General features: G+C 42.7%; 1 protein-coding gene across 1 annotated transcript in view; it reads left to right on the top strand.

Moving 5' to 3' along the window:
- The window catches only part of unc13a (unc-13 homolog A (C. elegans)), a 49,025-nt gene that overhangs the window by 10,473 nt on the left and 13,481 nt on the right, over positions 1-25,071 (top strand). Inside the window, exons 8-35 of the mRNA XM_047343048.1 lie at positions 1,220-1,249; positions 2,174-2,369; positions 5,986-6,810; positions 7,018-7,111; positions 8,161-8,207; positions 8,400-8,478; positions 9,848-9,853; positions 10,067-10,141; positions 10,236-10,455; positions 11,782-12,009; positions 12,879-13,020; positions 13,533-13,702; positions 13,826-13,941; positions 14,625-14,788; positions 14,905-15,058; positions 15,609-15,677; positions 15,998-16,087; positions 16,574-16,708; positions 17,588-17,721; positions 17,908-17,993; positions 18,897-19,023; positions 19,610-19,706; positions 20,399-20,542; positions 20,663-20,740; positions 20,979-21,056; positions 22,025-22,113; positions 22,229-22,375; positions 22,795-22,918. Coding sequence (XP_047199004.1) covers positions 1,220-1,249; positions 2,174-2,369; positions 5,986-6,810; positions 7,018-7,111; positions 8,161-8,207; positions 8,400-8,478; positions 9,848-9,853; positions 10,067-10,141; positions 10,236-10,455; positions 11,782-12,009; positions 12,879-13,020; positions 13,533-13,702; positions 13,826-13,941; positions 14,625-14,788; positions 14,905-15,058; positions 15,609-15,677; positions 15,998-16,087; positions 16,574-16,708; positions 17,588-17,721; positions 17,908-17,993; positions 18,897-19,023; positions 19,610-19,706; positions 20,399-20,542; positions 20,663-20,740; positions 20,979-21,056; positions 22,025-22,113; positions 22,229-22,375; positions 22,795-22,918 — 3,944 coding nt within the window. The remainder of the gene's footprint in view (positions 1-1,219; positions 1,250-2,173; positions 2,370-5,985; positions 6,811-7,017; positions 7,112-8,160; positions 8,208-8,399; positions 8,479-9,847; positions 9,854-10,066; positions 10,142-10,235; positions 10,456-11,781; positions 12,010-12,878; positions 13,021-13,532; positions 13,703-13,825; positions 13,942-14,624; positions 14,789-14,904; positions 15,059-15,608; positions 15,678-15,997; positions 16,088-16,573; positions 16,709-17,587; positions 17,722-17,907; positions 17,994-18,896; positions 19,024-19,609; positions 19,707-20,398; positions 20,543-20,662; positions 20,741-20,978; positions 21,057-22,024; positions 22,114-22,228; positions 22,376-22,794; positions 22,919-25,071) is intronic.

The raw sequence follows: 25,071 nt of genomic DNA, 5'->3' as shown, positions 1-25,071 counted from the left end.
GTCTGTCCGTCCATCCGTCTGTTCGGTGGTGACACAGGGAGCAGATTGATACATGCATACAAATCGGTGGAGGGTTCGGGTTGGTTGGTGGCAAGATGCTTGTGTATATGTGTGCAGAGATGATACGGCACGAGAATGTTTATAACGCCTCTGGCTACTGGCTGTTGGAGGAGCGGAAGCGTTATGTTTTTGTGTTGTATGTCCGTCTGTACATACATCCATTCATCCCATTCTTGTAAACATGATAGAACTCTTTGAAGGAGTTTCTTTGATCGGACAAAAACATTCAGTTGGACTAATTTGATTTTGGTGTGACACTGCGACCCCACAAAACCTGTTTTTGGTCTTATGGACACAACATCTCAGAAACACCTTTAGAGAATTTCTACAAATTTGGTACAAACATTCACTTGGACTCAAGGATTAACTGATTAGATGTTGGTAGCCAAAGGCCAAGATCATGGTGACCTCATGTTCTTGTGAACGTGATATATCAGGAAATTTCATTACATCTGGTAAAAACATTCACTGGGACTCAAGGATTAACTGATTAGATGTTGGTAGCCAAAGAACAAGATCACCCTGACCTCACGAAACCCTTGTTTGCCTTGTGAACATGTTATTTTAAGAATGCCATGAGAGAATGCTTTCAAATTTGGCCAAAATGTTCGCATGGATTCACGGATTGCCTGATATGATATAGTTGCCAAAGGTTAAGGTCACAGCGGCCTCATAACACATGTTTAGGCCTTTTGAACATGAAAATGAAATCTAAAGTCTGCCTATCGAAAATTTCGTCAAAATTTGACCAGCTGTCACTTCGACTCACAGATGAACTGATTAGATGAAGTGGTCAAAGGTCACGGTGACCTCATATGAGTCTGGAAAAACATGACTGTAGACTGAAACTGCACTGGTTGGCAGAGTCACACAACCTCAGGGTGGTAATTCTATTCTGTTCTTAGTTAGCAGCATCAAGGCCGACAGCATTTAAAAAAAAAAAAAAAAGCTTCTCTAAAGACCTTGTACTTTTCTTCACTCACACACTGGATTTACGTCACTTATGAACTCTCTGCACTGAAATTTGCATTTTATGGTAATTGTCTCCCCCTGCTTTACTTCTCTATATCTTTGTTTACATGGATTTGTGAAATGATGATGTGTTTAGTTTGTAACCCAAACCTAATTTAGTTTTTTCCAACCATTCATCTCCTTGCAGGTAATTGGAGTCTGTGGGGAGATCAGCAAAGTAGGTTTAAGTTTCTTTCATGCTCCTCTGCTAATGACTTGCAGTAGCAGTAGATCTTGTGTAGTGTGTTGAATTTCCTTTCTGCTTTGATCCATATTCTCCCAGTGGATATATAAAGTCAGGCTGCACGAGTTACATTAAATAAAGGCACAATAAAATAAAATCTGTAGTGATTGTTGAAGATATATGTTGAGCACAGTAACAACCGGGATGCTAGGATTACAAAAATTAGTTGATAGCCTTAACCCTTGCTTTTACTAACCAAATGATATGCCCAATTTGAAAATAAATTCAGACTATTAATTATCAAAACATATTTAGCAAAGAAATGCAAACTTCTATTTTGGAAAAATAAATTTCCTTGGACCAAATATGAAAAACATTTACCTTCAGAGATATTTAATGTTGAAAGACACAGCAGGGGATTTTTTTTCTGGAAGAATTATGGCTTCCATTATTTTCTTTCTTGGAGAACACGTTCAAATATGATCTACAAGGGAACTGGGACAATTTCTTGCCTTGAGCCTTTATGAATTGAAGTACACCCATTAAGAACACTACGCTATTTACAACTGTCAGTGTTTTGTTTTGTTTTATTTATTAGTTTGTTTGTTTTTTTGTTGTTGTTCTGTTTTTTTAATTGTTTTTTATTTAACTATGCACTTTAAATGTGTGAATATATGTGATGCCATGTGTGCATGAATAAGAATAAAAGAAATTTCAAAAAGAAATGCAAATAGAAATTCGACGGAAAAAGTCAATTTTGCATTTGTTCCACCAGTGACACCCAGTCTGACATTATACACATTGTTCCAGGAATCCCACCTTTGTCAAAAAGGAAAAACATTAAACAACTGTTTTGTCCATCACTCTCATCTCGCCCCCTCGTTTCGTCCGATCACTGACTGGTGTTTGTGTGAACAGACGAGGACCCCGACAGCGCCGTGGACGACAGGGACAGCGACTACCGCAGCGAGACCAGTAACAGCATCCCGCCTCCGTTCTACACGACCTCTCAGCCCAACGCGTCCATGCACCAGTATCCCATGAGGAACCAGCAATTAAGACACTCCTGCAATGACGATATCCACGAGTTGGCCTATGACCACCGAGCCATGAGGTAACACGCACATTTCAGCCACTGCACAACCACAACTAAAGCAGAGTGGTTCCTTTTCTAATTGTTTATGTGCACCCATGAGATTACCATAATGAATCAGCAAATTTAAGAGGGAGAAAGGATTTATTTTGGGTAGACAGGAAGGAAAAACACCAGAAGGACAAAACTGTTTAATGCTGAAAATGTAATATCACACTCCCCCTCTTGAACAAAGTCTTCCTTTTTGAATGAATCCATTTGGAGTCTAGCATTTAGCCCCGAGACAGTTGAGACCCTGCGGCCTTGTTCTGTTTCACTGTTTTGTTCATGGTAACATGTTGTCCCACTATGCTCTCCTCCTCTAGAGAATAACCCTGGCCTCAGTGTATACAAGCATGCTGGGGCACACACTTCTTGTATACAGGTCATGTATGAAAGTGGGCCTTTGTGGCTATTCTTTACTGCGTGTGTGCATGTCGAGTCTGTGAGCATCAGAACATGTGATCAGAACATGTGATCTCTTCTGCGCTAACTTGCTCTGCAGAAAATTAGTTAATTCCAGGACATGACAGTATATATGATGATTTCTGGACATGTTTTTAAATGGTGGCAGATGAAATCAAATGAATGCACTGCTCACGAAAGCTGAAACAGAAAGTTTGAATTTCAAATGGGTGAATTAAATCTTCAAGTGCCTAACCTCGGTGAAAGAAACTTTAAGGATAAGGGCACAATTTTTCAAGTCTGTCTTAAGACAACAGTCAGGTGTTCATATGAACCATAGCCTGAGCCAAAGTGTCCTAATCGCCTCCTGGTGGCTGGTTCCAGTACAGGTCATAAATCCAGTCTCCTCCATGTTAGTGGACTAAAAAGTCAAAGTTAGCATCAAAAAGATAATCTCAAAGATGTTTTCTGTCATTTTAAGACGTTCTTATCAAACTGTTTGTTCAAGTGTTCCTCTTTCTGATAACTAGTTTTAATTCGTTATTTGAGGCTATAAAAATGATCGACAGCTGACAATGACTCATTATTTGGTCGAGTGTATGTACCGGCAGGACCTTGATGTCCGTGTCTCGATCCCTACTGTGCACACTCTGGCTCCAAATGTGCATGTTTTTAAGTTTCGTTTCTGGACAGGGGGAAGTGGAGATGTATCATCCATCTTTATGAACAGTGTATCATATGAAAACACATTCCCACTGTTCATAAAAGGCCTTTAAGGAATCTCTTGCAATGTAGGTGACATGGTACACCATCAAGTGGGGATATTCCAAAGTCTTTTTAGCACAAATTTACCTCTTTGTATTCCCACAGTGTTTTCTTGGGATGCTGCAGTGGGAGGACTGAAACATAACACTGAAAAGACAGTAGCTCTGGAATATACTCACTTGATTTTATTAGACCAGGCTGCAGAAGCCTCATATTAGCTTCAGTCAATTTAAAACATAGGAAAAGATGGTGAATATCCCTAGTACGTTTGAAGGTCTTCTGCACTAGTTTGATAATAAGTTGCTAACACAGTGCATGTTAGTGACCATCAGTGGCTGTTAGAGACATGTCATAAGTTGTGTACCTTAGCGCCATCTGGTCTTTCGCCCTTTTGATCACAAGGCACCCTCTGCTCAGTGAGGTTCACCATAGGCTGATCAGACCTGGGTGGGTGACCCTAACATCATGAGCCCAGTTGGGGTCTTTCCTCCATACATGCACCTGACTATTGTTTTGAGACTTGAAAAATTGTGAGGCTTTCACCGTTTTTCCGTTATATTGCAGAGGCTCAGTTTGGTTTTCTTTGAACGACTTGCATTGAGCTCTACTGATGCTCCTCTCCCACCTCTTCCCTCCCCCCCACCTCCCTCCCTGCTCCTCCTACCAGACGCTATGATAGTTTAGACTCTGCCACCAACGATCGCAGCGATATCGACTCAGGCTCGGGGTCGAGCCGGCGCACCAGTCGTCAGTATTCACTAGACAGTAGGCACTCGCTGTCCGATAGGTGGGTCTCTGTACCTCCTCTCCGAATCCTCCCCCTCCTCTTCTTCCTCTTGCTCCGGCCTGTGACTCCGTCTCGCTGTGACGTCAGTGGTGGACTTGTCCCGTCCTCCTCGCTCGCTGTGCTTGCATGCATGCGCTCTTGCCCTATCTCTGTATATGTATATATTATATATATTTTCTTGAAAAGAAAACTACTGGTCCTGCATCTATCTTTACTGTGTGCCTGGCGAAGAATTACAAATGAGTCTCACCAGTAATGTATCATGCTTGTCTTTCTCCATCTTTGAACCCTTATAAGTTCTGTGCAGTTTTCTGTTTATCTGTGTGGGTGAGTGATTGAACCAATGTGTCTATATGTGTGTGTGTGTGTGTGTGTGTGTGTTTGGTCCAGATATTATTTATTAGTTTACACAGTCACATTATGGGGACTTGTCTTCTTTATATGGGGACAAAAAGCAAGTCCCCATAACATAAATCAATACATTTTTAAGGTGAATACAATTTTGAAGTTTAAGTTAAGGTTAAGGTTAGGCAAGTAGCAATTATGGTTATGGTTAGAATAAGTCTCTGTAATGTAAGTTCATTTGATGTCCTCTGATGTCATGGGGACGCCGCTGCGTGTGCATCTGTTGTTGTGGCAGCCTGTTGTTACTCTATGTGAGACTTTAAGAAGGGCCCTGTCTTATTCTGGACGTCCCATACATGGTAATTATACACATTTAATTTCCACTTGTGAGAAAGTAGGAGGACATCGACCTAATGATGAGGTCCTAAAGAAGAGAGGCCAAGACAGATTCTTTATTCTTCACTTCTTCATGTTTTTTTATTCCCTTCTGAGAGAGAGGGCAGACATTTATTTAGAGCGTTATGCAAGCGTTTCACTGTCAGTGTTGGTCTTTGTGTTGGATGAGAGGGAGATAGGTGATGAATAGAGGGGAACAGGGGTGTCGTAATTGAATGTCTATGTGTCTATTCAGCCGTACGTGTGTATTCCCTGTGGCTCACAGCCCAAAGCCATTATACAGTTTTCTCCTTTATGGCTCCTGCACTATGCATTATTGAACCGACGTGGCTGTAATCATTAGAGACAAAACAATACTGTGTGAGTGTGTTTGTTAGAAATTGTGTTATGTGTCTTAAATCTCGTACTGACTCATGGTCTGTCTCAGTGTTTAATAGCCTCATACGTCATAGGGAATAATAATATTCACTTATTTATATGCAGAAAGACTGATTTTGTTCTGCCAGGTTCCTGTTCTTTCATTTGATTAGGCCTATTTATATCATACATTTCTCAAATATCTCTTTTCTAATCATCTGCTTCTGTATGCTGTGTGTTTCTGTATTAATTTGTGAACTAGTATCCATTGTAACCTTTCCCATAACTAAAAACATGGTTCCCCTTGCAGTTACATAGAAACACCTCTAATCTGATCCCTTACTGTAAGTCTCCTGATTGGTTGGTTTACAGTTACTCCTCTTTTCCTATTGGTTAATGGTCTCCCTCCCTGGCCCCTAACACAAGACCCTAAAGTGTCACTGTGTCAGCAAAAATATTTAATGTGCAACTCTGGGAACTCCACTAGTTTAGTTTTAAACCTGTGTGGGTGTGTAACATTCTGCATCTCCCCCCTTCTTTTAGTCCCACGGACAGTCGTTACGCCTCATCAGGCGAGTTGAGTCGAGGCAGCTCGCAGCTCAGCGAGGAGTTTGTTCCCGAGGACGGCGGGAGCTTGCGTGGTTCGGAGTTCTATGATGAAAACGACTCCTACCACTCCTGCCACTCCTCGGTCAGCGGCGGCAAAGAGGATTCCCCGGGCTGGGAGGGTGAAGATCCCCAGGCCATCTACAGCGACGATGGAGCCTACCTCAAAGACGGAGGGGAGGAGGGGGCACTGTATGATGAAGATGAGGGAGACATATACGGGGAGGAAGGAGAGTACAACTACGAAGATGAGGAGGAGATGCCGTATGAGGAGGATGAAGATATGTATCAGCTTGACGGCACACTCAGTGAATCCCAGGAACCGCCCTACACCCCCACACCCACAAGCACTGACCCCACCCTGATGCCACCCTCTGATGGTCAGTCCTCCCCCAGGCCGCCGCTGGAGAAGCAGGCGTCGTTGCATCAGCATCAGCAGCAGCCGGCGGCCCACGATCAAATCCAGCCTCCGATCACAGCTCCTGGTCTACCTCCGGCCTCACAGGACGACATGTTACCACCTTTCACTTCAGACTCGACTAAAACTCCCTTTGCATTCCCACAGCCAGATATGTCCACCACCACATCCATACCCACTCCTGCAACCACTATACCGGTTCCAGTCCCAGACTCCAAACCCCTGGAACCCGAACACAAACCTGAGTTAGCACTGGAGGAACCCAAACCTTCAGAGCAGCTTCCAGCAGCAGAAGGCGTCCCTCCAGCTCCTGTGGAGAAAACAGAGGAGCCTCCTGTTCCAAGGTGAACACAGCTCATACCGTAACAACTTCAGAGAGGCAGAAAATACATAAATCCACATACTGTCAACGTTACTCAACTCATGTGAAAACTCAGTGGCTTGCCCGTTTATTCTATATACTAATATTATTCTGTCATAGTTTCAGTGCATACATTTCAGTATATATATATATATGAATAACTTTGGTCTTTATTCAATCGTTCTTTTAGTTTCCCAAGGAGAGAAATCCTGGAGCCTGGTCCTGCCAGAGCCAAAGCCAACTGGCTTCGACTTTTCAGCAGAGTGCGACTACAGCTGCAAGAGGTACAGCCCGTGTGTGTGTGTGTGTGTGTGTGTGTGTGTGTGTGTGTGTGTGTGTGTGTGTGTGTGTGTGTGTGTGTGTGTGTGTGTGTGTGTGTGTGTGTGTGTGTGTGTGTGTGTTCCTCATTGTATCTTTCAGCGCGTAGGTGTCGACAACAGGTAAAAGTGGGTGAATCTTGTTTTTTTGTATTTTTTTCTCTGTTGTTGCTCTGCTTTAATTCCTATGTCTATTATTTTAGCTCACTGACCTGCACGTCTAACTGTTGTGTTTTTCCCCCCAGCTTTTTGTGATTGATGTGGATTATGCTGTATCGTCTTGTGTTTATTTGATTGTTTGTGTTTACCCCTTGTATTGTTTTTTTGCCGTTTCCTTATTTTCTTTTCAGTTGTTTGCCATCCTCGTAGCGATTTGCATGTAGTCCATTCTGATTACCCATGGCTGGAGCCGACTCTCAGGTGGGTGTGGCCCAGAGTGTGTTGATTTATATTGTTCCGGCCCTGTGCAGCTCGTAGTTATTTGCAGAGAGCCAAGCGGCTGTAAGCGCGCTATGTGTCATTTTCAAAGCCTGGTGTTTGTACCAATCGTGACTATTTCTGTGCCTCGGAGTGACGTGAGTGATCAGTGCCGCGTGTCATTCTCCGAGCAGGCAGGCAGACAAAGAACGTGTCTTTGGATAATGGAACAGATAGAATTAGAGGAACGATTACATGGATAGTCATCTGGCTGTAATCAACAATCTGCTGATGTCAGTAACCACCTCAACTCAGCTATACCACTTTCCTCTTTCCCCACATTTACTATCTCCCACTTGTATCACTGTTGTATTATTCATCCGTGAATACACTTGTACTTAATATGACAATAGCTACGAGTGAAACTCACCATGAAATATTGCTTTTTGCTAATTAACCCCATGCAATATCGCTAGATTTTGTTTTGTCAGCATAAAGGATAATGTCTGTACAGTACTATAAGATGATACTCTTCTTCTTTTTCCACACGGCATCCTGCTTGCTTTTCTTTCTCATCACATCGCCCTCTTTCTTCACAGGCCCGAGGAGAAAGTGTTGGCATCGCCTCCCTGCTGCTATCAGCAGGGTAAGCCACCATGACGCTGTTACTACTGCAAATGGAAATCTATAACTTACCAGCCAAAAGCCAAGCCTGGGGCCATAATGTCTGAATGCATTTACTGTCTAATTGAACTGTCATGTCCACGTTCTGTTTGACAACTGTTGCAACTCAAAACAAGGGATGCTGAACGTTGCTCTTTGCGTGGTTTGTCTCCAGGATGGGCGGCGCTCTGTACAGCATCGACAGCATGCCAGACCTCAGGAAGAGGAAAGCTATGCCCCTGGTCAGAGATCTGGTGAGTTTCTGTGCTAATCTCTTTATATTCCCCTGACTAAGTGTCTCACATCTCCGCAGTCCATCTCTCACTCAGCTCAGCAGTCAGGGCTCTCGTCTACTCTAGCTCCTCCTGGGCTTTTCATCTGATTCTCTGCTTTCTTTACGTCATCTTATCTCTCCGTTGCTCTATTCTCCTGCACTTTCCTCCTCCATTTGTGCCTTTCAGTCTACGTCACTTCATCCTCTGTCCTTACAGATGATGCATGCTGCTGTTACAGCGTGACAGGGCAAGCTGCAGGGCTGAGGGGCCGGTGGAAAGGCCAGAGGTTTCCACTGACATACACTGATGTCTGCTCGATACTCTCATATAACAGACCTTCTCATAACCCCATGACACTGACTCATTCGTGGTTCGACTCTGAAAAACATAAATCCACTGGAGGAACCTGTAACTCATCTAGTACAAGAAACCTTATAAGAAAACTTTGGCACTTTGGGAACTTCTCTTATTTTCTTTTTTATTCTGAGTTTGAAGAGAAGATCAGAACCATTATATATGTTTATCCGGAGCCACACAAGAACCATAAAACCACAACTTCAGGGCTTCAGTTTTATATATTTGCTTTTGTAGAGATTAAACAAATAGAATACAGTGTACTAAGTAGAATGGCAGTCAGTGGTCTGCACACCTCTGCCAAGGCTCAACAGTCCCCTTAATTCATTAAAGCTGCACCAAATGACACATACTCATAGATATCAGTGCCACAAATATGCTTTGATAAATTGACGAAAATGTCAAAAAGGCCATTGTCTTGTTAATAAAGATTTTTTTTAAAATCCAGGATTAGACCCCTATTCACCGAACCTAACCCCTGACCTAATTTAATCAAACCTGCTCCAAAGTTCTTCATTGGCCTATACCCCACCTTTCCACCAAATCAGTTCATTAGTGTTTGTGTAATCCTGCTAACAGACAGAAAAACAGACATAAAGCATAACTTAGAGGCACTGGTACGTAAATTCTCCCATTTCCTGTCACCTGGCTCCTCTAAACAGCTGGCTCACGTTAGCTGCACTGGCATTAAAAAAAGTTTAATGACAGGGTGGAGTACTGGTTGTGTGAGCAGTGATCACATTTTATTTACATAACATATTTATCAGACTGGTTGTGGGTGTGGCCTCCTCGCCCTTCAGGTTTCCACATCCTTGTTTGGACTCCATGCTTTTATTGTGGATTCCTGTGAGGACAGCAAACGCACAATAAATGTGTCGGTTTCTCATCATCACTTTTGCATTTATAACAACCTGTGGACATTTCTTCCACAGTCTTTCCTTTTTCTAATGTCAAATCTCTCCCTTGTTCCTTCCACCGTCACGTTCTGCCACAGGCCATGGTGAGTAACCAAAACACCATTTGTTCTAGAAACACTTCGATTTTGACAGTACACTAGTGTTCTATGTACCATGTTTGCTATTAAAAAATGAGGCACTTTAAAGTCTTCAGCTGTCATATCTACTTAGTTGTAACTGTTGAAGAAAACATTGCTAGACACACTGTAATAATTGGGAGCTGAGAGACGTGACATCTTCTTTCTCCCGTCGCTCAGTCTTTGGTGCAGAACTCCAGGAAAGCAGGCATCACCTCGGCCCTGACGTCCAGCACCCTCCATAATGAAGAACTGGTCAGTGCTCACTTTACACTATTAGATCGAAACATATCTCATCAGGCTGAAAGGCTTTTAACTCCTCTTCTTCTCTTCCTCTGTAACCTTGTAGAAGTGTCATGTCTATAAGAAGACCCTTCAGGCTCTCATATATCCCATCTCCTGCACCACCCCACATAACTTTGAGGTGTGGACCGCCACCACTCCGACTTACTGCTACGAGTGCGAGGGGCTGCTGTGGGGTATCGCTCGCCAGGGCATGCGCTGTACCGAGTGTGGCGTCAAATGTCACGAAAAGTGCCAAGATCTACTCAACGCTGACTGTCTGCAAAGTAAGAGAAATGATGGAAACATTATTATTACAATTTGAGCATCTAAAACATTGGAAAGAGAGACTGAAATATGATGATGTCGTATAAATTTAACATTCATGAGTCCGTAATAGTAGAAGACGTGTACATGTCTGTTACATGTATGAAGTCTTATACGTTGAATTTCAAAAAGAAAACATTATTTGCTCAAATAAACTTATTGTTTTGTTTATTTACATCAATGTGTGTGATGTGTAATGGAGCTGTTTGTTATTTAAAAATATATACTACTGCATTCTTGCCTAGAATTAGATGAGAGGATTGATACCACTCTCTTGTCTATATGATAAATATGCAGCCGCAGTATTGACTGTATATAAAGATGGATGATGCATCAACACTTCCTCCCACTATTCTATGGAGCCGCTGTATGGAGGCCCCGGAACTTACTGGAACAAATGAACACTAACATACATCAGTGTGATAAAAACTACCGTAAATGACGGAAACAATCTTTGAGAAAAATTTATTTTATGTGTACTTTAACTTTTTAGTTTGGTCCATGTTCCATCCAGTAACATGGAGAAGGTTTTTACCACTGTTTTCAGGTTTCATGCTAAGCTAAACTACCTGGCTGCTAGCTTCATGTTCACCTTACAGATTTATGAGTGGTATCAATCATCTCGACTAACTCTAGACAAATAACTCTTTTGAATGAGCAATCACAATTTGTAATTGGCCTAAAATGGCTTCAAGAATACCTAGTAATGTTCTGTGATATATAGCTAAAAAGTCATTTGAATCATGGCGTGTTAATTGACAACGGATTCTAAAATAGTGCGTACGATTTTTACAGGAGCTGAACAACCATTTACTGACTTCATTCTGCGTCAGTGCTGCTTTTTATTAAGAAGACCAAAGTATCCATGAGCGTCTTTTTCCCCTTATCTCTCTTTGTCAGTGTCAACCTCCTCTTCCTTCTCCCCTCACACCCACTTTTTTTATTTACCTTGTTTTCTTGGGAGGATATTAAAAGTCATTTATCTTTTGTTGACATCCACCTCTCATTTCCATTTCTCTTTTACACAGCAGTTTATAGCACTGCAAATGTGTCCGGCCCTCATTCATGAAATATAATATCATCTGCAGTTCTTCTCTGCTCTGAATTAAATTTCCTTGGCAGTTTTTTTAATAAGTTGTAAAATGTTGTCCTCCAGGGAATAATCTTCTCTACTTGCTGTCATAATTAATCACTGTATGGAAACTAAAAGCCATAGACCTCTCATAGAAAGTAATTTCTATATGCCTTTAACTTTATATCCTTTTCTTAATTGTCCCACTTATCAGGGGCGGCGGAGAAGAGCTCCAAACACGGTGCGGAGGATCGAACCCAGAACATAATCATGGTCCTCAAGGACCGCATGAAGATCCGTGAGAGGAACAAACCAGAGATCTTTGAACTCATTCAGGAAGTGTTCACCGTCCTCAAGGCCACCCACGTCACCCAGATGAAGCAGATCAAACAGAGCGTGCTCGATGGCACCTCCAAATGGTCGGCCAAGATCTGCATCACAGGTGAGAGGGGGGGTTACATCAGTACAGTCGGTTTGAATGGAGCTGGCAGACGTGGTCAGCATTAAAGTCAGAGGAGACGGAACATGTCACGTGTTTGTGTCTGTGAAATGAGACGAGCTGCCATCTGCATGAAGAGAGCACAGGAGGCGTTTATGGGGCGATAGAGCAGAAGGTCAGATGAGTTAAGAGACATCTGTTTCCCTCAGAACGCACACTCTCACGCATACTTGTGCTTCTGTACTTGTGAGGACACACTACTGCATTCTTTTGCCCCTAACCCTAACCTTACCCTTCACAAATGGAGGGATGCTTGGGAGCTACTTCAGGCAGCCAACTCGAGCTGTGCTGCTGCAAGCACGTGACATACCCCACTCTCCGGCGGTCGATTTGAACAGCAAAGAATTCCCATCAGCCCCTTTGCTTGGCCCTCGCTGCTGCTGCGCCAGTTTCGCTGCTGATCGGTTCAGCCCCTCCACCACCCCAGCATCCACTTAATTTTTACTTCTCTTAATAAAACACAAAGGTAGAGCGCATAACTCTGCCAAGGCTCAACAGCCCTCTTGTGAAAGCATGCTGAGGGAGGGATGGTGCACCTCCTGTATCCTTTCAATGGAAACAGGCTCCGTTCCTCTATCCTTACCTAAGCCTAATTCTAACCATTAACCAAAACCATCGACCAAAGTCTGAACACTCAGCACTTTGAAGCTGTCTGAAAGTGCAGACCATCTAAAATGTCCTCACTCTGTTGATCTAATCTACAGTGACACTGGTCCTCACACAGATAGAAAGAGCAGGACACACAGTGTGGTTTGCTGGTTGACTGTGTAACAGTGTGGCTGACCATTATTTATTTTTTTCCTTCTTCCTAGTGTTGTGTGCTCAGGGTCTACAAGCCAAGGATAAAACTGGTTCCAGTGATCCTTATGTCACTGTCCAGGTGGGAAAGACCAAAAAGAGGACCAAGACCATCTACGGAAACCTCAACCCCGTCTGGGAGGAGACATTTAATTTGTGAGTTGAGACTTCCTGGAAAATAATGTACAAATTTTGTAGTAGCTTTAGGCTTTTATGTAATATATCTTCATGCAGGTGATACGTTGTTTTTTCCACAAAATTTCTCAGATTTTAGTGGAAAATGCTCATCACAATTTCTCAGAGCTCAGGGTGATGTCTCATAATTTCTTAACTTTGCCAAGAAAGGAAAACATTTAAAAAGATATTCCACTTACAGTTACATGAAAGAGCGAGGCAGAATAAAGCAAAAGTTTGGCTTTGTTACTTATATAGCTTTTTTACTCATAACCCTAATCATTATTCAGTTTTCAGTGTTGTTGATTATAATTGTGTTGACCTTTCTCTTCAAGTTATTGAGTTAGTTCTAGTTAGTCTCAGAATTAAACATTTTGATCTCCTTTGTGTTGATGAAAGAAAATTGATTCAGATCATTTTAAGGCTAGATTTGATGTTTACATTTTCATATACAAGTGTAAACTGTTGCTGATTCTCTGGTTCTGTCTGTGCAGCGAGTGTCACAACTCCTCAGATCGGATCAAGGTGCGCGTGTGGGATGAGGACGACGACATCAAGTCCCGTGTGAAGCAGAAGTTCAAGCGAGAGTCTGATGACTTCCTCGGTCAAACCATCATCGAGGTCCGAACCCTGAGCGGAGAGATGGATGTCTGGTACAATCTCGGTCAGTTATATTTATAGTCAGCATCATTTATACTTCCTGCAATAATCTCTTGACTTTACATTTAAAAAAGTAATTCAACATCTCTGATCGATTGAGTTTGGTGACCGTGTTGTGTGTTCACAGACAAGCGTACAGACAAATCTGCTGTATCTGGAGCCATCCGCATGCACATTAATGTAGAGATCAAAGGAGAGGAGACGGTCGCCCCGTATCACGTTCAGTACACCTGTTTGCATGAAGTAAGTTCAGTGTGTGTTTGTACGTTGAAACAAGCAGAAATCTATTCAAGAGTTGTACTTAAATACTGTTTTGTGGCACTGATATGCATTTTGTCAAGTCTTTGTTATCCTTCCACCGCTACATTTATACATTTTATTTCAAGCCTATTTTTTGCAGAATAAAAGAGAAAGAACTCATAAAAGTTTAATTATCAAACAAGTAGTATTTACCCCAAACTTTAGAACCCTATAATAGGTTGACGCAATAGACATGATATTACTAAACTGCTCCGCACTGTACAGAGAACTTCCCTGATTGGCTGTGAACCAATCACAGTCTTGTATGGAATCATTACTGGGCCCATTACTCAACAGAGCACATTAGCTGAACCTTAACCGACAAATGACCACTGTTATTGCTGCACATAAGTGGTCATAAACCACAAAGCCAACCCTTAATGTTTTACTGCTGCACAATGCTTTACGGCTGAGTACCCTCGGCAGCAACCTCGTGTTGGCCTCATAATGCAGTTTAACGTTGCACAGTCGTTTGAAGATTAATAGGTCGAGAGGTTGAAACTTGCTTCCTTTTTTACAATGACATATGCAAGCTACGATTTAAGCAGAGGCTCAGCTCCTCTCCCTATAATCTTCCACACACCTCCTTCAATTCTTCCCCTAACTCTGCTACCTCCCCCCCGCAGAACCTCTTCCACTATATGACAGACCTGCAGAACAACGGTGTGGTGAAGATCCCTGATGCCAAAGGGGATGATGCATGGAAAGTTTACTTCGAGGAGACGCCCCAGGAGATTGTAGATGAGTTCGCCATGCGCTACGGAGTGGAGTCCATCTACCAGGCGATGACGTATGTTATTTTTTTGGGGTGGATTTCATGCAGCATTGGTTGTTCTCGTGCATCAGGCTCTCAGTAAGCTATTAGCACCCACTGTTTGTTTACGTGTGTCTGTCCCTCATTTGCAGCCACTTTGCCTGTCTGTCATCCAAGTACATGTGCCCAGGTGTGCCTGCAGTAATGAGCACACTGCTGGCTAACATCAATGCCTACTATGCCCACACCACCCAGGCAACTAACAACGTCTCTGCCTCTGACCGCTTTGCTGCTTCTAACTTCGGGGTGAGTCATTGCAAACAGAATCTATAAATTCACCTGTCGTCAGAATGTGCTACATCAAAAAACTTACTGTTGAATTTATCTAAAAGCCACATCACAATAAATTCTGTGTGCACTGAATACTTACCTCCGCCAGACGAAGGTCATGTTTTCGTCTGAGTTTGTTTGTTATTTAGCTAAATTGCTCGAGATCTACTGAACAGATTACAATGAAACTTGGGGGGAGGATGTGTCAGGGTTGAAACCATTGAATTCTGGTGCATATTCCAGAGCAGGGGGCAGATCCAGGAGTTTTTCCCCCTTTCTTTAACATTGCGAGATAGAGCATTTCTCCGCATTTTTAGGGGACTAATATTTTATGAGTGCAATTTGGTGTAGATCCTTTCAAAAATCATGATCTAGTGAATGACTGTTGGGCCTTGGCGGAGGTATGCATTTTACTGAGTGCCATTCTCATTTGTCATAGAGTTGAATTGCTGTATCTTTCTATATGAAGCAGTGGAGTGGATGTCAATGTTAAATTGTGTTTTAATATGTGTTGTAATACCCACAGAAAGAGCGATTTGTCAAGCTTCTAGACCAGCTGCACAACTCTCTGAGGATCGACCTGTCCATGTACAGAGTAAGAAACTCCATCTCACTGTTTTCCCTCATGTCTTATCTTCTATATTGTCTGTGATGCTTCCCTTTCTCCTAATATCTGCCTCTATGTGAGAAAACAGTCGCACAGAGCAGAGGGATGTGTTCATTTGAGTGACAGCTCCTCTCAAACATGTGTGGGCACATTCAGGAAACACTGCACACCACACAGTAACAAGTGAAAGGATTCGGTGGCAGTGCTGGATCTTGTCCATGAACACACAAAAAAACACTGAACAAAGATGGATGTGATATTTTTACTGTTGTGGCTCACTGTTTTTTTTTTTTTGTCTGACTCTGCAGAATAACTTCCCAGCCAGCAGTCCTGAGAGGCTGCAGGATCTCAAGTCCACAGTGGACCTCCTCACCAGTATCACCTTCTTCAGAATGAAGGTACAGCTTCCACCTTCCTTCAGAGACTTTTTCTTTTCCACTGTGTTTCATAAACACAGCCTACCCATTAAAATGGAATATTGCTCAATGTGTGAACTTCTTCTACCAAATTGTTTCAGGAATTTTAACCCGTAACTAAGCAGAGATGTATTTATTTGATGTTTGCAGTATTTCTCTGAAATGTATCTCGAAAATCAGCACAAGCAGATTGCAGGGCTGCTTAGTCTTCACCTCTGTCGTTATAATATTTGATCGACAAGGACGTTCATTTTGCTGGTTATTATACCATGGTGATCCTACAGTGCCAACTAAATTGTAATGATGATGTTAACCAGTTCATCCATTTTCTTCATTCAAAGACAATTTTTTTTTCTCTGAACCTCATTTAAAAAAGTTTGTTAATACAAAGCTGAATTGAAAACCTTGGTTCAGACCACTTTACTTTACTTTAACTTTCTCTCTCTCTCTCTGTCTGTGTGTGTTCAGGTCCAAGAACTTCAGTCTCCGCCCAGGGCCAGTCAGGTAGTCAAGGACTGTGTCAAAGCTTGTCTCAACTCCACCTACGAGTACATCTTTAACAACTGTCATGAGCTCTACAGCCGCGAGTATCAGACAGACCCGGTAAGAACTCTCTCTCTCTCTCTCTCTCTCTCTCTCTCTCTCTCTCTCTCTCTCTCTCTCTCTCTCTGTCCCTTGACTAATCAGAATGCCATAGACTTTTGTGTGAAGCACTTTGTAACCTCGTTTAGATAAGTTCTATACAAATAAAGTTATTATTATTATTATTATTATTATTAATCAAATTGCTTGATAAAATATTTCTTGCACAAAATACATTTTTTTTAATGTTTTAATTCCATCCTCAGTGCTTGATTTCTGCAATATCCTCGCTGGTGTGTGAAATGCAATCTCACTGTGGTGTGTGTGTGTGCATGTACTTTGTTTTGTGGAGAAGTCCGACCGTCCTCTCTGTCTGAGTAGGCCAGGCTCCTCCATCCATCACCCTGAACCAGATTTCAGCTGGGATTTCTAGAGGTTGCTCCGAGTCCTCATTAAAGCGCCAGCCCCATTCATACTCCCTCGTGAATTTCAAATAAGCATTTTCCCCTTTGAATAAAACATTTCATCCTGCGGGACGTTGCTATATTTTGTCGAAATCTCTGCGAGATCATTCTTCACTCTTCATTTCCTGCAGTGCTCAGCTTAGTTTTTTTCTTTTTTTAAACTTCCTGCGCATCTTCAGCTCTTTCAAAGAAATCGCTCAGATGGTTGACATTCAGTCTGTTTTATTCTGTTTGAGCAATATATGCTGGGTCCCCCAAAAGTGGACGTATGGGACTTCAGGACATTTCACATGACAATGCAGGATTTTGTGTAATCATGACAATAAAATAAAATGAAAGTTTATAGTTGTTGCTATTTTCTTGTCATTTTAGGTAAAGTGAGCAGCAGGCAAAAGTCCTATTGAAATGTTTTGTGTTCATTTTGTTACCTTTCCAGGCGAAGCAGGGCGCCGTGCCTCCAGAGGAGCAGGGACCGAGTATCAAGAACCTGGATTTCTGGTCCAAACTCATCACACTTATTGTTTCCATTATCGAGGAGGACAAGAACTCCTACACCCCCTGCCTGAACCAGTATGACTCTACTTAATCACATTTCCTTCTTAGTGGCATTTTTAATTTTACCCTCTTTACTCCGTCTCTTCTCCTATTACCCTCACAACCCCACTTTCAGGCTTGTATCCTTCTGCTGAGTTTAATACACCTTCTCTTTCAAAGTGCATATACATTAAGTCCATCTCCTGTTCCTCCTCCATTAAGATTTCCCCAGGAGCTCAACGTGGGTAAAATCAGTGCAGAAGTGATGTGGAACCTGTTTGCTCAGGATATGAAATATGCAATGGAGGGTGAGTGCACATCATTGTTATTCTGAGCTTCTCAAATGACACAAAGCACTGATGAATTGTTACCGCTAACAGTGTGTGGTTCAAGCACTATTTGCACTCACGACCAAACAGACAGGGAGGACAATATAATGCATTTGACCTGCACTTCATAATGATACTTATGGGGTTGAATGGATACTGTTACTTGACTGTTTCCAGTGGTTTGGTTGTAAATCCGACAGATCATGAATGATTTGTTCTGTGTTCACAATCAGTCCGGAAGATTTAATCGTAATCAAACAATCCCAGGTAATTATATCCTACATGCGATAAGCACAAACCGTGCTTTTTTTTAACGTGTTCTATAAAGGTATCGAACATATTTTATGATAGTTTGTCAGTAGGATACAGTTTATTGGCCACAATGGTTCTCCCAATTTTATTGTCTGCAAATTCTCAATTATAACTACATGCAGACAAAAACATGAATGCATTGTGCTTTCTTATGATGAGCAGGATATTGAATTGATATTGAAAATCTATTTTTCATCAGTTAAGAGATTCACTAAAGTGTAAAGTAATGATAAAGCATTTATTTGAAGCAACATTTCCTGCTTTCATTGATTTCATTTTGAATAAAAACTTGATTTCAAATAACGCAAGGCCTGAAGGGTTGTATTCAATTGTACATTTAATTGATTTATTCATTGGTTCTCTTTCCATAATGATCCTATGTGACAGCTTTACAAAGTATGATCACAATTCATTATATTCACCTACTCTGTGAGGATGTGTGTTTGATTCTTGGCTGATGCCTCTTTAAGCATTGTGTGGTAAATGCAGGTGGGTGTAGTCAGCTTGAACACCCGGACCAAACAATCTTTTGACTCAACGTGGATTTGTCTGCTTTGCCCTTTCTCTCAGAGCATGAAAAAAATCGCCTGTGCAAGAGCGCAGATTACATGAACCTGCACTTCAAGGTCAAGTGGCTGTACAACGAGTACTGCAAAGACCTTCCCTTCTTCAAGAGCCGAGTGCCCGAGTATCCTGCGTGAGTAGCAGCTCCACCATCAGTGTCTCACAGCCTCATGCACACACATACGCATCTGAACATATTCTGAAAGCTGAATATAAGAACAGAGGATTAAGGCCCCGATCTTTCACCCCTGATGTAAAGCAGTGCGAAGTGCAAGTGTCTTTCCTCTTCATTAATCATGGGTGTTTTGGGTGTAACATGCAATGAACGAATCAGAGTCCTGTTTCCCATTCCCTATAAAAACCAGGTATGCTTTTTCCACATTGGCAGATTGCAGTTGTAATGGTCAGTTTGCCAGGTAGTAGGGGATGGATGGGTGAATGGGTGGATGGGCGGAGAGATGGATGGATGGATGGATGACTAGATGGGTGGATAGATGGATGGATGGATGGATGACTAGATGCATGGATGGATAGATGGATGGATGGAGGGATGGGTGGATGGGTGGATGGATGGATGGATAGATAAATGTATAGGTGGATGAATGGATGGATGGATAAGACTTGCTCGCTCTGCTTTAGACCATGTGCTCAGCTTGTTACCATCAAGTGTTTTTTCCCTGTGTCATTTTGCTTCCTGCTTTGTTTTATGCACTCCATAGGTGGTTTGAACCATTTGTCATCCAGTGGCTGGATGAAAATGAGGAAGTGTCTCGAGACTTTCTGCACGGTGCTCTGGAACGAGACAAAAAAGACGGGGTAAAAGTTTTGCTGCTCTTCCTCTCCTTATCGGCGCTTCAACCCTCTTGAAATGCAGAGTCGCTGTTGTTGCTCAGGCAGAATTACTGTAATCCATCCTTTGTACTTCCTCTGTCACGCTCAAACTTATCAGCTAAAGGTGCCTCCTCCCGCTCGCTCTGCATGCTTCAAAGGCTGCCAGCAGCAAGAAAGGCACGCACAGCGCAGGTGTGGTCTCGAAATAGAAAGCATTTGCGTGTTTGGGATGAGTGGATGTTTCAGCAGAAGCACTTCATCGTGTAAAGAGATTCTTTGGAAGTTTAAAGACGTGCGGTGGAGACATGCTTGTGACAGCAGGGTATTGTGAATTAATGGCCTCATTCCAGAGTTTTGACTGCAGGAAAACTGGCCTCACCTCATTACCCAGACTCCCTGGAGGAGCACCTTCACACACCTCCAGGCAATTAGGGACCAGGCACAAACCAGCAGCCAATTACAAGGAGACAGTCAGGAGCTCCCACCTGTCACCGGATGGCTGTCTAACAGGCAGTATGGCTGAATGACTGCAGGGGGGCTGAGGATCTGTGCACGCTGTGAAAGATATTCAGTTTAATGGTCCATTTCTATGATCGTAGGTGGCCAGGATCTAATGTGCCTCGCCTCTATCTTTTTCCCGGTTTTTAATCTTCTTACACATCTTCTCTGCCCTACAGTTCCAGGTCACATCAGAACACGCCCTGTTCTCCTGCTCCGTGGTGGATGTGTTTTCTCAGCTCAACCAGAGCTTTGAGATCATCAGGAAGCTGGAGTGTCCAGATCCACAGATTGTAGGACACTACATGAAGAGATTTGCCAAGGTGATTCAGAACATCCCTTATTTAATCAATACACAATTTTTTTTTTTATAAAGGTAACAGCATTATTTTTAACAACTATCCCTTGATAACTAATTGCTCTTTCTTATTTTCCCTCTCCAGACAATCAGCAATGTTCTACTGTCCTATGCTGATATAATCTCCAAGTGTTTTGCCAACTATGTCACCATGGAGAAAGTGGTGAGTGGCCAAAGACCTGATGAGCCCATCTGGAGTCATCTCAGCCACTTCTAAACAAACATTAGATTTCAGATTTCAGTTTAGCTCTTTTTTTTACTTGCTTGAAAATCAAGTAATAACATGTAGAACGTGAAAAATGATGTTATTATTATTATATTTATGTTTTATTATGTATACATCATCGGAATCCTTTATCAACAGAAGTGTTAAAGACAAACATGTGTCATTTTGTCCTCAGCCCTGCATCCTGATCAACAACATCCAACAGCTGAGAGTTCAACTGGAGAAAATGTTTGAAGCGATGGGTGGAAAAGACGTGAGAATCCCCATTTACATTTGTTTTTAAATTGTGACCTCTTTAGGACCTTTTACGGCATAAACAGCCACCTTGTCAGGACCAGTAAACCTCATGGGGACCAAAGCCTGGTCCCCATGAGGTAAATCACCATTTCTGAGGTTCTGGTGAATGTTAGTGGTAAGATGTGAACTGTGGTTAGGTTAAGGTTAGAGTTAGGTATGAATTGGTCATGGTTACGTTCAGGGTTAAAGTTTTCCATTAGGCAATGAGTGGAAATCAATGCAATGTCCTAATAAGGATAGCCATGGGGGTTAGTGTGTTAGTGTGTGTTGGTCCTAGTTTCTTAGTTCAGACATCTTAAAGGTATAGGGTTGGTCATTTGTTTATGAAACACGTTTTATCTTATTTCAAAGTCTTCTTCATGTCTCAATATAAATTAAGTCGTCTGAAATGAAAAGTCGGGGTCTGTGGCCCTTACAGGACTGTAATCAAACATGAACAATCATTGACTGGCACTCACCGACCTGCCTGCTTGCGCACTCCCTGCCTATGCTCTCACTGCACATGATATCCTCAGGTTTCCCCAAGGCCAGGTGTACTGGTGTCTTCAGGTGGGGAGACATACACTGCTAATGTTAGCGAACAACTCCCTGAAAAGTCTTATTCTAGCAGTTGCCAGGCAGCGTTCATGTGTTTTGGGAGCTTTGACGAGAGAGCAGATTGGAAGGGGTGGGGTGAATCAGTTGCTTTCTTTCAAAGTGTAGCCTGCTCTTGCTTCAAGGATTACCAACCCTATCTTTAATCCAAATCCTTCCGTTTGTGACATATTACCTCACTTCAACCGTGTGTGTGTGTGTGTGTGTGTGTGTGTGTGTGTGTGTGTGTGTGTGTGTGTGTGTGTGTGTGTGTGTGTGTGTGTGTGTGTGTGTGTGTGTGTGTGTGTGTGTGTGTGTGTGTGTGTGTGTATTTCTCTGTGCGTGTGTCAGCTGTGTGTGGAGGCCAGCGATATCCTGAAGGACCTGCAGGTTAAGCTCAACAATGTTATGGATGATCTCAGCAGGGTCTTTTCTGTCAGGTAAAGAAACTCACTCACACACACTCACATCCATGGACTGTAAAGACTTACCTCTGAGATTAATGTGATTTATCTCCAGATCAACTTACAATATTCTTCTACTTCCTCTCTGCAGTTTCCAGCCTCATATTGAGGAGAACGTGAAGCAGATGGGAGACATCTTGGCCCAGGTGAAGGGAACTTCAAACGTAGGGAATGCCAGCAGCGTGGCGCAGGATGCTGACAACGTCCTGCAGCCCATCATGGAGTTCCTTGACAGCAAGTGAGGCAATCTGCCATTTTAGTGCCAGTTTATAAGGATTGTTCCATTTTGGAGGCATTTTATGATTGAACTCATTTAGCCAAGGTCAGACAAATTGAGGATGCCTTGTTTTTATTATTATCATAGCTCAAAAAGAGTTAAACCAGCAATCCATGAAGAAAGGTTTAATATTTGCATGTAGTTTCCTCTCTTTTGAGAAGAATTCTTACTTACCTCCAAAGTCATCTATGGATCATGTCAAGTTAATATTATCATTCAACACTCAAACTGTTCACAGAGACATAGGACTTAAAAATCTATGAATTATTTGCCTCTGGATGAGAAGTAAAAGTAGTTAAATTCCCTAAAGCCTTTTTTGGTCATGAGGTGATTTCTAGCAAACACTCATTTTGGTTCTCTCTGTCCCCCCCCTGCACCAGCCTGACTTTGTTTGCTAAGATCTGTGAGAAGACTGTGCTGAAGCGTGTATTGAAGGAGCTGTGGAAGCTGGTGATGAACACCATGGAGAAGACCATCGTCCTGCCGCCGCTCACAGACCAAACGGTGAGAGCACACAGGCCTACAAGCGCACACATACAACCATACAAGTACATACAATATAAATGCCAAGCTACATGCTTTATACTGCCACTGCCAACATGTATAGTATACATGCACACAAATATATACAAACACATAGTGCCTACACCACAAAGACGATGTTTATTCGTGTACTTGTGGAAAAACTGGGATAGCAAGATTTAAATTTTTTTTTATGTTCTAATGATGACAGCAGCAGAAAACATGCCCCCAAGGCAGCATCAAAAAAACAAACAAAAAAACAGAGGAGGAGGTGGAGAATGAACAAAGGGAATCATACAGAGGCAGACATTTTGTGTGTGTCGCGACTCAACGCGGCCCTCCTCTAAAAACAAAAAGCCAGAGGAAGATCAAATTGCTTCTTCCTCACATCTACATGGCATCCTACCCACTCCTCAACCGCCTCGCACACATTATCTTCAGCATCGCCCCGGGTACCTTCCTTCATCCCAGCAATCAAGAAGAAAGCCTTTGCAGAAAAAAAAAAAGAAAAAAGGAGTGCACCATATCATTATAACACCAGCTCATGGCTGCTCTCCAGTATGTCAGCCAACGATTGTTTGGAGAGATTCCCGATTCTCAAGTAACTCCCATCAGACTGGCAGAAAATGTTTGCCCGAATGATCTGGCCTTCTTCCCAAAAAGAGAATCATGCATTTTGGAAAGCAGCCACTCGTTTTCTTTGTTTTAGATATATGTGTTCTTATTTGTGTTTGGTTATTAACAAAAGAGCCTCATATCACGTGATTATCAATCCCTGAATAACACGAGCAGTACAAGCCAGTAATGTATTTTAATGACTGGCTCCCCCTCAGTAGCCATACGTCTGCAGGTAGCCTTTATCCAATTCAGCAGAGACAGGAAAAGTAAAAACACATAAAGATAGTGAGTGTAGATAAAAGCCACATTATTATCTTGAGAATTTGCTGTTAAAAGCTACATTTAAAAGCTAAACGTATTTTCTATATTCTCAGTAAAAAGGTTAGTTACTTGCAGGACGCTCTCAGTTGTGTAGCTGTCCTTAGTCCAGGCTTTAGACAGGTGTCGATTGGTTCCTGGAGCGTCCAGCCCCGAGGCCCAAACATGTGTTATTGATTGATGTGGGGCTCTTTGCAGCTTGACTGACCCTTCTCTCTGGTTGTTGTCGTGTGATTACTATTACATCCTGCTCCCACGCTCTCCCTCCACAGATGATTGTAAGTACAGCACTCCTGCGTGTGTGTCTGTCTGTCCGTCCACGGTGGTTGGTCCTCTGCTATATGTGGCTGCGATCTTCCCCTGTTTTTTGCCCCACATCACACCCTGTCCCTTCTCAGGGCCTCACCTCTCTGACCTGTCACATCCGTGTCTTCTTCTTCTTCTTCTTCTTATTTCTCCTCCTCTTTTTCTTGCTCTTCCTCTTCTTCCTCCTTCTATTCGTCCTCTTCCTCCTTCTCTTATATCCTCTTTTCTCCAACCTCTGTCTCTCTTTGGAGAAGACAGGAGCATGGTGCATTCCTGACTGGTTCTGATAGGCCCCACCCCCTTGACAGTCTCCACCAATCAATGCCCCCATCCCTCCTCTTCTGCTGTCTCTCCTTCCTGAACACTCTCCTCAAACAGGAAGTGGTACTCCTCTCTTGCGCCTGGTGTTGCCTTGTTTCTTCTCATGCATTGTGTCTTTTTGACCGGGACTCAGTTGAGGTGACTGATCTCTTGGTAGCTCGGTATCCGGTGTCCTGCCCCCACCTCCAGACCCTACCCCACCTTTCCCTCCTTCTCAACCTCCCCCACCCCCACTGTCCCCATCCTCCCCCTCCTGTTTGAACTGTGTCCCGACTCCCCCACCCTCCAATTGTGGGTTTGCTGCTTGCGTCTGATCTATTTCAACACTGCAGTCCTCTCTCAGTATACTGTACAACACTGTATTGTACTGTCTCTGCAGACCTGTCCTGGTTGGTTTCATGTTCTGTTGTCACTATGATTAATGCAATCCTGCTAAACTGTATGTTGACAGACCTGATACACAGACTTCTGTTTCTTACAGGTGGTCATTGGTTTGCTTTGATGTTTGACCAAAAATATAGCCGTTTTCACACAAGACCTCCGGGTAAAATCAGGAGAATTGGCTACGGAGT

This window comes from Hippoglossus stenolepis, chromosome 14 (genome assembly GCF_022539355.2).
Source record: "Hippoglossus stenolepis isolate QCI-W04-F060 chromosome 14, HSTE1.2, whole genome shotgun sequence".
Classification (NCBI taxonomy): domain Eukaryota; kingdom Metazoa; phylum Chordata; class Actinopteri; order Pleuronectiformes; family Pleuronectidae; genus Hippoglossus; species Hippoglossus stenolepis.
The sequence above is the reverse complement of the archived record's forward strand: the minus strand, read 5'-3'. Positions and strand labels throughout refer to the sequence as shown.